This window comes from Melanostigma gelatinosum, assembly GCF_949748355.1.
Source record: "Melanostigma gelatinosum genome assembly, chromosome: 8".
NCBI classification, from domain to species: Eukaryota; Metazoa; Chordata; class Actinopteri; order Perciformes; family Zoarcidae; genus Melanostigma; species Melanostigma gelatinosum.
The window spans coordinates 18,255,277-18,268,443 of NC_136641.1; the positions used below are offsets into that span (position 1 = coordinate 18,255,277).

Below are 13,167 nucleotides of genomic sequence, written 5' to 3' on the forward strand. Positions count from 1 at the left end.
GTAGCAACTGTGATCAGTGATGTATCCATGTAAAAGAGAGGGAAGCACATACTGCCTCAAGAAGCTAAAGCTCTCACATGGCAGCATTAGTTGCAGCATTAGTTCTGTGTCAGCATAATGGGTGATGGAAAGTTCTGTTTGTTGTCTGCGAGAGTCGGAGGAGATTCAGAGTGTAGATAAGGGGGAAAGCCAGAGACGGGCCCCAACAACATGCCATCTGACCGAAGTCCCCCTGGGAGGCCGGTTAGAGCGGTGCGCTGATGGGACATGGTGCCGGGCCCGGTCTCTCCCGGGACCAGCAGAGGAGTGTGGGGGTCTGGAGTGCGTCCATAGACTCACTCTCGCCTTTGAACCGTGTGTGAGACGACAGCCATTAGTGGAGTTAGAGCCTCTGTGTGTGAGTGTGTGTATTCTTGTGTGTGTCAGTGGGGTTAAAGACAAATGGCCAAATTCACTCATCACATCAGCTGCCCCTGTGGGAGTACCGACAGCAGGAGAGCAGAGGGGGACAGAGCGGAGGAACAAGGCTCTGGTTTCTCCCTCTTTCCTCCTTCCCCTCTGGCTTTCTTACCCTCCCTCCCTTCTCACACCCTCCCTACTGCCCTCGCTCCCCTTTCCTCCTCCCAGATCCATAGACGTGCCCTTATCTCAATGGAGGAGGAAGTGGATGGGAGGGGGCCTCTGGCCACTTTGACCCAATTAGTTAGGCTAATTAAGAGGGTCTATGGCCTGTGGGTCGGAGCTCAAACACACCAAGAGGCAGTGAGACCTATGACACCAAATACTCTAGTGGAAGATAGCACTCCTTCACACTAGCATTCATAGTGGAGAAAATCGAGATGAAATGACAAAATGGTTTGTTTAACTCTTTTAGATCACATCCGCGTCAATATCGTGCACCTATTTAACAATATATGCAAACAAAATCGAATCATCTTTTCTTCCTGTAAAACTAAATATGAAGTGTGCTTTGCACCAGGAAATGCCACCAATAATATCATGACATCCATCAATCAATCTCCATCTTTTAGCGACAAGGTGTTTTGTGGAGACAGTCCTCTGTAGCTTCTTTAGGTGCTACAGTCTAAGCCCGCCCGCCCACCCAAAGACTTTGATTGCAATGTATCTTGTGATTGTATACAGCTAACATATTCTGCAGCACAGAAGCTTAAGATGCTATAACTTCCATTTCACTGGGACTTTAAAAAAAAAGATTTTAGACTGTATTTTTCCATTGCTCTAGTATTTAGTATCAGAATTGTCACAGCTACAGTAAATTAATTGCTGTAGTAAATGTCATCCAACAGCTGCCATTTGCATGCAGATGGCTGTGTTTTGATTGCTCCTCCACTGTGTGGTGGTTCTGCTGTGATCCAGATGTCGGAACCGGCTCTGGCACTCGGATCAGCTCCTTCAAAGGCCCTTAGAAAATATGAAGGACACTCTCTGACAGCCCAGGGGACTAACCTTCACTGTGAGGCCTTGCTGCTTGCACATGACATCACTCACTGTGGCCTCCAGCCAACGCCACATTTTATGTTGCAAGAAAGACTGTGCAAAAATAGTGGAGCAAAGGGTACCCAGTGGTGTGTCCAATAAAACATATTGTTAAAACCAGGCTTGTGAAACACTCAGTGGAATATTTCTCCCTATTGTGCATTATGGACAGTAAATTTAAGCTGGCCCACAATGCTAAGCTTTGATTTCTCAGGAAAGAAGCCACAAGCACCACGGTAACACACTGCGTGTGTGTGTAGGTGTGTGTAGGTGTGTGTAGGTGTGTGTAGGTGTGTGTGTGTGTGTGTGTGTTAGGGTATGTTCATTCTAAAAGCCAGCAGTCATTTTACTGTGATTGTCCATTTCCTCACCTTGCCATGGCTCTATAGTGCAAAACAGGCTGATGGGTACTCTGACAACATACTGAAACATGAATCCATTCATTAAACAACCTCCTGAAAGTCCTTGTGTTCTCTCAAACCACTTTACCTAATCCTGACACAACTGGAGCCTTTTTGTGAGGACCGGCGGTGTCTGCTTCACCGGTCATACAAACAGGACATTTCTTTGTGAGACCTATTTGTTTATTGGTTGCTTATCTCCCTTATAGCTCCTGGGTCAAGGCAACACAAACACGACCTGGGTGAAGGAAAGAGTATCCTTCAAAAACCTCTTCAACACCCCATTATCCTTTTCATCCCCAAAGAGGGGACAGGAACAGGAAAAAAAGGTTCACCCGGCATCCAGGAACCAAAGCAGCCGACAACAGCTCAGTGGAGTAGAACGCTGACGCCTGATCCTGCCCTGTTTGCTGACTACAGGAGCAGAGAGGAAAGGCTTTGATGGCTTCAAACGTGTACAGAGAAGCAGCAGACCTTTGCTGTTTTAAGAGAATTTATAAACCATATCCAGTTTCTCAAACAACCAGGTAGTTACATGCAATGTGACTGTGTACAATTAAAAAATCATAAAATTAGAACAGTAGTAGAACTGATAGTACAGCTGCCAGACCTTCCCAACAGCTCTATCCTAATGCTTACCTTCAATATCAAACTCGATGGTGTGACAGTCTGTTTGGCTGAGGCTCCATGGGCAGTAGAAGACAGATCCTCCCTCTGTAACCTTAACCTGCTTAGTGGTGGCCTTTGGAGCTCCTATCACCACACTCACACTGCAGAAGAACGACAGAAAGAGAGACAATTTGCTGTAAATCCAATGTTACAATTTTACCAAACCACAGGATCCATACAACCCTGCATGTATTTACCAAACCATTGCTAAGTTTTGTAACTCTTAGCCTGGCCTTAATTAAAAGTTGCATTCCAGACCTCTGGCTCAACAGCTTCAAACATGATGCATGAACGCAGTTAACCGCTTAGCAAGCTGTATTCTGACTCAAAAGCAAAACATTTTAACAGGTTGCAGCATTGTTTCACATAATCCCCATACAACCAGGGGAAACTGCTGCTACGTCATGTGCACATGTGATGCTCGCGGACACATTCACTCCACTTGTGCAGTGAGGAGAAACACTCACACAAGCGTCCCTGTGGGACAGGTTCAATAGGAAAACAGAAAAGCAGACAGGCTAAGTGGAGTCATGCTCTTGTTTCTTCAATGTCCTGGGAGCTACACTGTACAACTACAAGGGGGGCCGCCGACCACTTCAACCGTCAGAGAAAGAATTCGTGAGTTGTCAGAGATGAAAGAGAAGACGAAACGTGAGGGATGGTACGTTAATGGGTTTGAGCATGGTCGAGTTGCACACAATATCTCCCAGTAATGTAGATAATGTGTCTTAAGTGGATGATTTAGCAATTACGTCACTTTGGACCCACTTGACCCGACAAGCATCACCGACACAGATGCAGTCGCCGGCATTGATGTGGGTAAAGGGGGCAAGGGACCACTGAGACCAGACTGTGTCTAGCGGGATCCAAAACATGAAGAGCACACCCTTTCCTGCCCCAGATCTTCCAGCAGTGCATGAACGTTTACATTTTGGTTAAGCTTAGCGTTCTTCCTCTGAAGGGTACTCGGCAGGCTTCAGAGAAAGCCGGGGGGGCCAGCATGAGTTAAACCGTGCAATAGTCCAAGACCTTGTAATCCACAATTATTAATCCCACTGAACCGATTCATTACCTCAGATGACAAAACGGATGAAAAAGTATGGGATGGATTCATGGGTTTAATATCGCATCGATACCATGGTCCTAATACCTTGGAAGAGAAGAGATACAGTGCAATGCCAATTCCAAATGTGGAGCAGAAATTCCTGGTTTGTGTTGGAAGAGAGAACTAGAAACAAACCAGTCCAAGTTGGAGAGCAAGAAGCATTTTCTGACCACATAAGCAGATGCAGGAATATCCAGAGTTTCACCTGTGACCGCTGAGGATCTCCCTCTCACACAGATATGCAAGCAGTCAGAAAATATTTAACACAAGCAGACCACACTGAAAAAAAACTAACTTTACTGTATAAAGGATTACCTGTGCTAAACAACACGGCCGTAACCGTTTCGGAGCAGACAGAAGAACAGAAATCAACGGATGTTTCTGCGACAAAAACCTTTTCCGAATAATCTGAATCCAAGCACATGCATGCAATAAGCAACACAACTACAGGAACATGTATATACTCTAACGATGCCAAGGAAACTGGAAGCCACAGCATCTTTTTTGTTGAATCAGATTTGAACACAGTCCAGCCTAGTTGGCTGTGGCAGCTTTTCAAAGGGGGGGGGGGGGGGGGGATACAGGAAATAACATAACAAGCAGATCATGCTTTAATCAGCAAGCTGGCAGGTTGAAGCGCATTTTCACTACCTCACACAGATAAACGCAGATGTGCAGACACACAAACACAGAATGATAACGATCTCTAAAAGCACTAAATGAGGAGGAATTAGCATTTAATTGGTCTTTATCTGCTGAGGATCAGTCTAGAACGAAACTAGCGTTTCTCCGCCCGACAACCTCATCTGCTATCTGACTGCTCAAAAGGTATAGAGCTTAGTATCATTAGCATTTAATGAAGCTGTAAATGCAGTCGGCTGAGTGCTGCATTACAAATGCCTTTGTGAAAGGAGGCGGAGTGTATGACCGACTCTTGGGATGGGTATGCAAATATATGCATGTGGTAGGGGGGCAAGCAATCTTCAGCTGTTCCGCTGAAGGACAGACTCATTTGTGTCCAAGCCACTGTGGCTAAAGTGAGTCTAGACTGAGGTGTTCTCAATCTTTTGTAACTTGAGGCCCATTTCTGATTGTTAAAAAAAATTCTAAGGGCGCCCTTCCCAGATAAATGAAGAAAGAACATGGGGGAAAAAAGGGGGAAAAAAGAAAACGGGGCTGTAAATTTGTGTTATGCCGCTGTCAGCTGTACTGACCAAAATCAATATTCTGCTGACAGTCACCCATCACTGCCGGCCATTATGCACCCATGTTTAATGTATTCAGGGTCATACTTCCTAACAACACGCTTTGGGAGTTTTTACTGGCGCAGGGTTGTCTCCCACATCACTTGTTCGTTTCAAAAACCGATACATTTCACTGCATCCCAGGGAATTTGGCTGGCTAACAGTAAGAATGTTGTAATTTCTCTGATGACGTGTCATGAATGTTGTGGTGATATTTAAACGTAACCGGTCATTAAAACTATGCATTTTAATCAGACGTTATTCAGTTACATAAATCCTTGAGCACACCAAGATATAAAAATGACCAAAAAAAAAACATTTTCTTAATTAAATCGAACCATTTGGCAGTAGCTACGTGGACCACTAGGTGGCCCTCTAAGGGCCACCAGTGGGCCTCAGCCCAGTGGTCGAAGGTAGCTGGGAGACAAAAGGCTGGTCACTTCTCGGAGGGATTAAGAGCTGCACCATCACAGGTTTGATGGGGATCACAGCTGGCAAAGCTCAGGATGCATCTGAAAAGCCATGACCAAGCTTCAGTGCACTGCAATGTTTTGTCTACTGGAGAATTAAACCACTCTTCACTTGCTCATTTGACATTTTCATGTGAATATCGAACCTATTTCACCAGAGAGGGACTTGAGCAACGCCCTCGTTGGGGAGTGAGAGGATGTAAAGCATTGGCAGCTTCATCATGTCGAGCAAAGTCTAGCCCACCAGCTGCCATACAGCAGCCACTAATGAAGCATTAATTAAACTACTGTCAGCAATTTGGGTCGCAAATAAGGAATGCGTAAGCAACAGCTTCAACTGAGACAGTGTTTATCTCAGTTGAAGCTCAAGCAATCAGAGGACATTCTACCAGAAAATCCCACCCCACACCACAATTGCCAGACTGTAACCACTATTTTATGTGGGGTTGCGAGATTAAGGGTGATGCAGAGTGCTGGAACTTGCTGATGTGACACTATCGTGCATGGCCATGGCTAACACAGTTTATGATGAGGTTACAGAAGGAGGTTGTCAGAGGGCAAATTCCTGCCCCCCCCCCGCCCCGCCCCTTTAGTCTCATTCCACATTTAATTGTCTTCCACCCAGCTGCAAAAGCTGATGTCACTTGAACACGATTATAATTGCTTTAAGCTAGAAAGAAGGGGGAGGAAAAAAATCGCATCATGTTAAGCCTGCCAGTGCCGGCTGCAGTCACCACCTGCAGTCGTAAACACGGCTCAATAAATGCCGTGGCACAGACAAAAGGAGTTGTTGCCTTCGAACAGCAGAGCTATCGACAAGTGCTTAAACAGTGGAGTGGCTCCATATCAGGAGAGAAACTCCGATGCAGTGACTTGATCCTGAGCCAGCTCTTGACCTTCACTGCTCTCACTCCCTCAGCGCAGAAATGGAAGCAAAATAAAACTAACGTCTCCAAAGAATCACTTCACCAACATCATTTAATGATACCTGGATCAATGGGAGTAGACAGTTAGGTGACACGCTGACCAAATTAACAAATTGCATGATGTCATCTTGCAGCAGTATTGACTTTTCAAAGCACGCGTGGGCACTTAGAGTGAGATCAGCTGAATGACAGAAATGAGAATGACAAGCAGTGTGTGATGACTTATTCTAGACCACATGGAGCCACACGAATATCCTCATGTCCTCTCAGAACCAAGGCCAGACAGAAGCTGTTTGAGGCCTTACGTCTGCCATATGGATACTCTCTTACACACACACATGTTCTCAGTGCTGCTGTCCAGGAGCCTGCAGATGATGAGAGTAGCAGTGCCTGCTGGGATGGCGTGTGCCGACTACAGAGAGTCTACTGTGCTGTGTTGTGCTGAAGCCACATTTCTTGTCACAACGGTCAGATGGTAGAGTAAGAACCAGATAAAGGATCTGTATGTTGCTTACAGGCCTGGAGCAAGTCTTTTATGACATCCTATAGAGATTTCCACATTCCAGGATGAACTTGAAAAGGAGCCATTGAGATCTGAACCTGCAACTACCGCTGTGGATCAGATGAACTGTCCGGTCTGTCGAGGAGCTGATTCCGCTATCACCACAAAACCATTTCCCCTGGTATCCTCAAAAGCATAAAAGTGCTGCAGGCCAAGGTAGCCAAATAATGGGGTTTTTTTTTTTATAGTCACACAGGAAAAAGGTAAATTTTATAGTTTAGACCTTAATGATTTTATGCTACTCTGCAGCTGGGAAGAAGTCACTAGCCTGGTAAGTGAATCAGCAAAGAATCAGCAAAGCTGATTTAGCGACTTGTGTTTAGTGATTTGCTGTTTTTACTTCCGAGTTTTCAGCAGGCAGCAATCATTCTGTGGCTGTATTATACCATCCTTATGGATGCTTGTAGTTAATGTGTGAAAAACAGCAGCTGCTCTGTCTGAACCGCAAAACATGCAAAGAAGAAAAAAAATAAAATAAAAAAAGAAGCATTTCACAAGTGCAAAGTGAGAAATTTGAAACATCCTGACACTCTTAAAAAACATCAAAATGACTTGTGATCGAGCCAACGCATTTACTCATACCAAACTGTTTTCCCACCGTCACTCCCAAATGCAGCCCCTCCCTCTCCTTTCACAGTCCAGCCGCTCTAAAATCCTCCTGCGGGGAGTTTAACTGCTGGTGGTTCACACCTCTTCACAATACCCACGTCAGGGGGTCCAGTCCTCTCACCTCAGGATAGAGAGGCTGTTGTATTAAACGTGATGATGGGGGAGGGGGTAAAGCAGCTGTTGAAACACTTTGTCTGTGCACCCCCACAATCCCAGCCGCACCCACACGTGCATACATACAAAATGCACATCCAGAGACAGTAATGGCCAGAGGTTACGTCACGTTTCCATTACAAAAATGACATGCTAATTTGAATTCCAGCCAGTGGAATTTTATATCGGCACAAGCGGACCATGGCGTCATTTGCTTATTGCTATATAAAAGGATAGTCTTTATCAAGTTACCATGTGTCATTTAGTGACCTGGGGTTAAAACAAACCAGGCCCCCTAGCAGTCAGAGATTAAATCTAGCAAAGTATGAGACAGGAGGACCCTGACCAATGACTAACTCCATTCCAAAGCAGACATGACGTCCTCTGGACATTCCCGACTCAATGTAGCAGACGTGACAGCAAGGTCCACGGGCCATACAGACATCTTTTTCCAGTAATCCACACAGGCTCATTATTTAAACCCCCCTTTCACCAACAGGGGGTAAAAGCTGAACAGGCACTTTATGTTACAGACAGACTGCAGTGTAGCCAAGCTAAGTATGTCCCAACTGACCTTTGCCGACACGAATGCTCTCAACCTCCTGGGCTGATTATCATAGGTGTGTACAAAGTTTGACAACAGAAAATCAACTCAGCTTTTTCAGAAGACCAATAAATGAACACAGAAATGAGTCATGAGTGAAAATTACTCTGGAAAATGGAAAACAGAAAACAAGTCCTGCCGTCAGACAAAGGGCCCTATTGTCTGCATGCAGCGACGAGAACCTGGATGAAGAAACGCTTGGCAACACAAATATACAAGCTGTGCTCCTGCCGCTCTAACACTTACTGGTTTCATTTCAAAACATGTCCATAGAAAAGGACACCGATGAAAACAATCACACAAGAGAGAGAGATCATATATGGAGAGGGACCTCTGTGAGAGAAAACATTGCAGCTTTGGTGGCCAAAAGAGACCTCAGTCCAATGTCAACATTAGTTCAACTCTAACCCTGTTTGAGAGGGTAAACTCCAGGAGAGTGACCGAAATGAACAGGCTAACCCCGGCATGTGTTGGTCATGGCCAAACAATTCGTGAGCTAACGCACATCTCCGACACGTCACTGGAACATCTTACAAACTCCATCAGAGGGTCGTCCATCATTGGTCGTCCAGTCTTTTTTTGATGGCACTATAATCTCACCTAGAGCAGTTCAAGACCAAAAACAAGTAGTTATAAATGTAGGTTTCCTCAAAAGTACAACATTCAACAGGCACCAGAAGCTGTCTCGTCCTTCCATACACTCCAGGCCAGGTCTGTTATTATTTATAGCCCCTGACCCTTTGACTCCTTCTATCTGCAGTGTGATCCACTCCCTCATCCCTGCCTGGCACCGGCGAAAGTAAAAGAGGAGGCAGTTACTGTTGTTTGATTATTAAGTTATTTGAGGAGAGTGTCAGCCCTCAGAAGTTCTTCCAATGATGATGAGGAGGGTGTGCATGGGACTGACATACAAACATACAAATTGAGCATCTTCACTCCTGAAACGGGACCATATATCCTCTTGCCCTTCCTGTGTGTATCTGACAAGAGCCTCCATACACAGTGCACAGACCCTATCCTTAGGCGTTCTTCCATGGTGGGCTGTCTGCCAGTGTCCAAACTTAATTTTATTACACCAGGCCGAAGGGCATGACGGACCCCGCCTCGTATATAAACTTGTTGTCAAGGACGAGCGTCAAACTGGGAGAAAGTAAGCCTCTGTGTTCACAGGCCTGTCAGGGGCATTTATGGATGGGCGAAGGATCCTCCTTCCTCGTCTCTGCGTCTGCCATCGATCTCATTTTGCTAATCCAACCAGTGATGAACACAAGTTATTAAAAGTCGGAGCCGGGCTAACAGCAGCTCATCCTGACAAGAAGAAACTCCCTGTGCAACCCTCAACTGACCTTACCCCTGGATTCCAGCTACTCCCCCGTTTCCCAAGTGTGGGCGATGATGATGTGACGGCAATAACAAGAGATAACAGAAACTGCTTTCATGACTCTCCTGACATCTCCCGATATGCGTCCACTTCTAAGAAACTGTGAATGAAAAATGGCAGATACGTGTGGTTTGCAGATAAAGCGATGAGTCATGATCTTAATTCTGCTCTCGCGTACTTTGTTGTGCTGGACATTGGACTCCCGAATACATATCATCCACAGGACAATTACAGGGCACTGGGTTGTAGGAGGCTACAATTTAAACATTGTTCCTGTTCTGCAGGAGCATCGTCTCATCTCCTCCTCCATGAGCATGGCATCCCAACTGTAGAAAAGTTCAGATTAAGTCATCATTAGGATGACGTCTACTCTGTCTCACACGTAATGAGTCGAGGAGAGCTGATGGGGACAGCGGCTAGACAGTGGGGGGGGGATGGATGAATTAAAAGCCATGCTGCAGAATGACATCAGCATAGGAGGAAGTGAGGAGGGGGAGGCTGGAGAGAGAAGAGGGGTTCATGCGTTCAGGCTTCACGTCCTAAATCATACCGCTCTCCTGAAGTCGCTGCTTCCCAGGCAGAGAGATGAAGACCAAGAGCAGCAGGCTTTTAAAGAGACAGAGCATGGTGGGTGGGGGGTGGGATGTCCCCATGTCCGAGTGTCTGACCGTCCAGGGAAGCGGGGAGGAGAAACAGGGAAACTAGAGCTGCTGCTGGCGGCCCACTCGGCACAAAGCCCTTCCTCAAATCCCAGCATTCTGGCTGGTTGAACAGTGGGCCGGGACACCGCTGGTGCTGCTCAGCAGACTCAGACTCAGCCAGGAAGTCTGATTTTGTGTGAGGGAAACCTTGACTGTGGGCGCACAACCTTTTGTTAATGATTAGGACAATTACAGGTTTGGGTCCAAGGCTCACCAAAGTGTACCGAATGTAAAGAAACACAAATGCAGATCTGTCAAGCATGTCTAGTTTGTTTTTTTGGGCTGCAGCCCTGTTGATATGAACACTACATGCTCCTATAGGACAGCCACACTATTATGTTCTCCTCATACTGCTATTAGACTTGACCACAGGCATGGATGCACGAGTCCCTCAAAAGGGCCGATGCCAACAAGGAAGAATGCCAAACGATCACAGCATGCTGGGTGTCACAGGGATCACATCCCCACTGAGCCAGAAAGCATCACAATCAGCAGCAGCAATTCAGACCAATAAGACTCGATGGCTGAAGGTAGCAGTTAACAGGCTGTTTTGTCCCCCTGGCGTTTAAATGCGAGGGCAGGTTAAAAGGCCAGAACGAAATGTCAATTTGTAGGCCAATAAGAAAAAAATGTTTTGGTTCATACTTTTATGATAAATACAGATAGCACTATCTGGGCTATAATGTAGTTACTTTAAAACTAATGTAATTTCCTGAGTTTATTAAATTGCAGTAAGTTGTGTGCACACTGCGTGTGCGCTGTGCGTAGGGCTTCCAGAGAACACAGTACACAAAACTCTAATATACAGTCTCTGGATTTAATGCCAGAGCCGCCACAACAACATCCCACGTACGAGATCAGCGTTTCCTTTTTGGAAATTTTGGAAATTTAGATTTAAATTTAGATTTCTTGGCAAAACATCCAAGTCCCCCCCCATGGAAAGTTTGCACGCTGCGCGCAACATATTTGTGCACAACTGGGTATCTTCAGGCGCCCAGAAAGAGTCATAAACAACTTTCAGACTGCACTGGAGCTTGTTGCTGAGAAGCCCCTCGTTACTTTTTTATGATAATAAAAAATAGAGAAAAAAACTCACCTGGAAGAATCGGCCAGATAAAAGTCAACAGCATATCCGAAGTAGCTCCCGTTAGGTCCGCTGTAAACAGCTGGGTTCTCCACGTCCAAGTTAAACGCCTCGCAGACAGAACAAGTGAGTAACAGCGCGCTGATACAAAGGAGAGGTCGGACGAGGAGGGCTTCGATCCCCGGCGTCTTTACGCGAAACCGTTCCAAGCCCATTATTGAGAATAAATTAATCCTCTCAAATTGCTTTCAAATGTCGAAATTGTCCCAGTTTTTGGGAGCTTTCGAGTCCGCAGATCAAGCCTGAAAATTGTTGTGGATTACGGCTAAAACTGCATCCCTGTAGCTCTGACCGGCCAGTGTCTCATTAATGCTCAGTCAGCTCCTCTCAGCGTCCTCGCTCCTCTCTCGGCTTCTCCTCTCTCCAGGCCCACGCCTCCTCTGCTCACCTACTCACGACACACGGAGGAGCAGGGAGTTCCCACACCCGTGACAAAGTTTGGAAGAGGAGGAGCCTGTGATTCCCTAAAAAGAAAAAAAAGACACTTCTCTTTCGGCTAATCTATCATGTTTACCAATGCGGTGTAAATGTGGTCACTTTTGAGTTCAGAGACTCTTTTTTTTATCGGTGATACAAGATTATTAACCAGCAGGAACAATGGATCAAAAAAACTCCTCCTTTTGATTTTATCTCACGGTTATCTTGAGCTTTTGTGACTGTTTGCTGCTGACAGGTGATGAGAAGGTCAATGAAACTTCACAACCAACAGTTCTGCTATTTAGATGCCGAGCTGTGAATTACTTGGTACTCTTTTTGGATCTTTATCTTTTGAGGTTTTCACTGATAAGTCAGAAAAAAAACACATTTTTTCAGATCCTTCATTAATTCCATTAACGTGACAAAACTAGGAATATGAACATGCCACATCTCCACAGGTCAAATAAACCTCCCAAATATACAATTTGTAAAGACTTATTTGCACAACTTCACACTAATTACACCTTTCTCACACACACCCTTGCATCTCAATGTGTGATCCACATGTATTTCTATCTAATTACAGGCAGCGTTCATCTGATTTGTGCATGTGTTGGATTTCGTATTCCTGCTTCTGAGTCACACGAGATCGAGGAAAGTGGTTAGGCTGCGAAAAAGCAACCACCCACTGAAATGAGACCTTTAATAAACCTATCCTGGCCGCTGGAATTAGTGACTGTTGGTTTAGCTGATTCACTTGAAGCCTCTGGGATTGAATACAGGGGCCACATTTGGCTGTGTGACAGTAAAGCAACATGAACTCTCTGTCAAGTGCTGCTCGTATTTATAACCTGTCTGAAGCTCCCCGACACAGGGAGCGAAGCCTGACCGTAGACTGATGGAAGAGATCCAGAGTCTGTGGGGGGGGGTGGGGTGGGGGGGGGGAGTTCACAGCTGTTGGGGGCACTTGATGGTTCAAAGCCTTAATCCCTGAGGGGTCTCTCACTCTGTTTTTAGGTCCTCAAGATGAGTTGTAGATGAAGCAGTATTCAAGGCGTGGTTGACAGAAAGCAAGATTATATAGCCATCAACATTATTTGGAGTCGGAACTTTCCCTCTGAAGTCACGGTTTGGTTTTCAGACTCCCCATCATGCTTACTCTGAGATGAGAGGATGTTTGTGCAATCTGCCACAAACACACTTCTGAAATTCTGAAGCCATTGGCAGCAGGGGCATATGTATAGACTGTGCAGACCAGCCCGTTCTTATTCGAAGGGCGCCAAA

At 45.7% G+C, this 13,167-nt stretch overlaps 1 protein-coding gene across 2 annotated transcripts in view; it reads right to left on the bottom strand.

The window, feature by feature from the left end:
- Positions 1 to 11,803, bottom strand: part of itga5 (integrin, alpha 5 (fibronectin receptor, alpha polypeptide)) — a 36,237-nt gene extending 24,434 nt beyond the window's left edge. For both annotated transcript variants that reach the window (XM_079273234.1, XM_079273233.1), the window contains exons 1-2: positions 11,419 to 11,803; positions 2,538 to 2,668 (exon numbers count right to left, since the gene is read on the bottom strand). In XM_079273234.1, coding sequence (XP_079129360.1) covers positions 2,538 to 2,668; positions 11,419 to 11,621 — 334 coding nt within the window. In that variant the 5' untranslated portion in view covers positions 11,622 to 11,803. The remainder of the gene's footprint in view (positions 1 to 2,537; positions 2,669 to 11,418) is intronic.
- Positions 11,804 to 13,167: the final 1,364 nt, after the last annotated feature.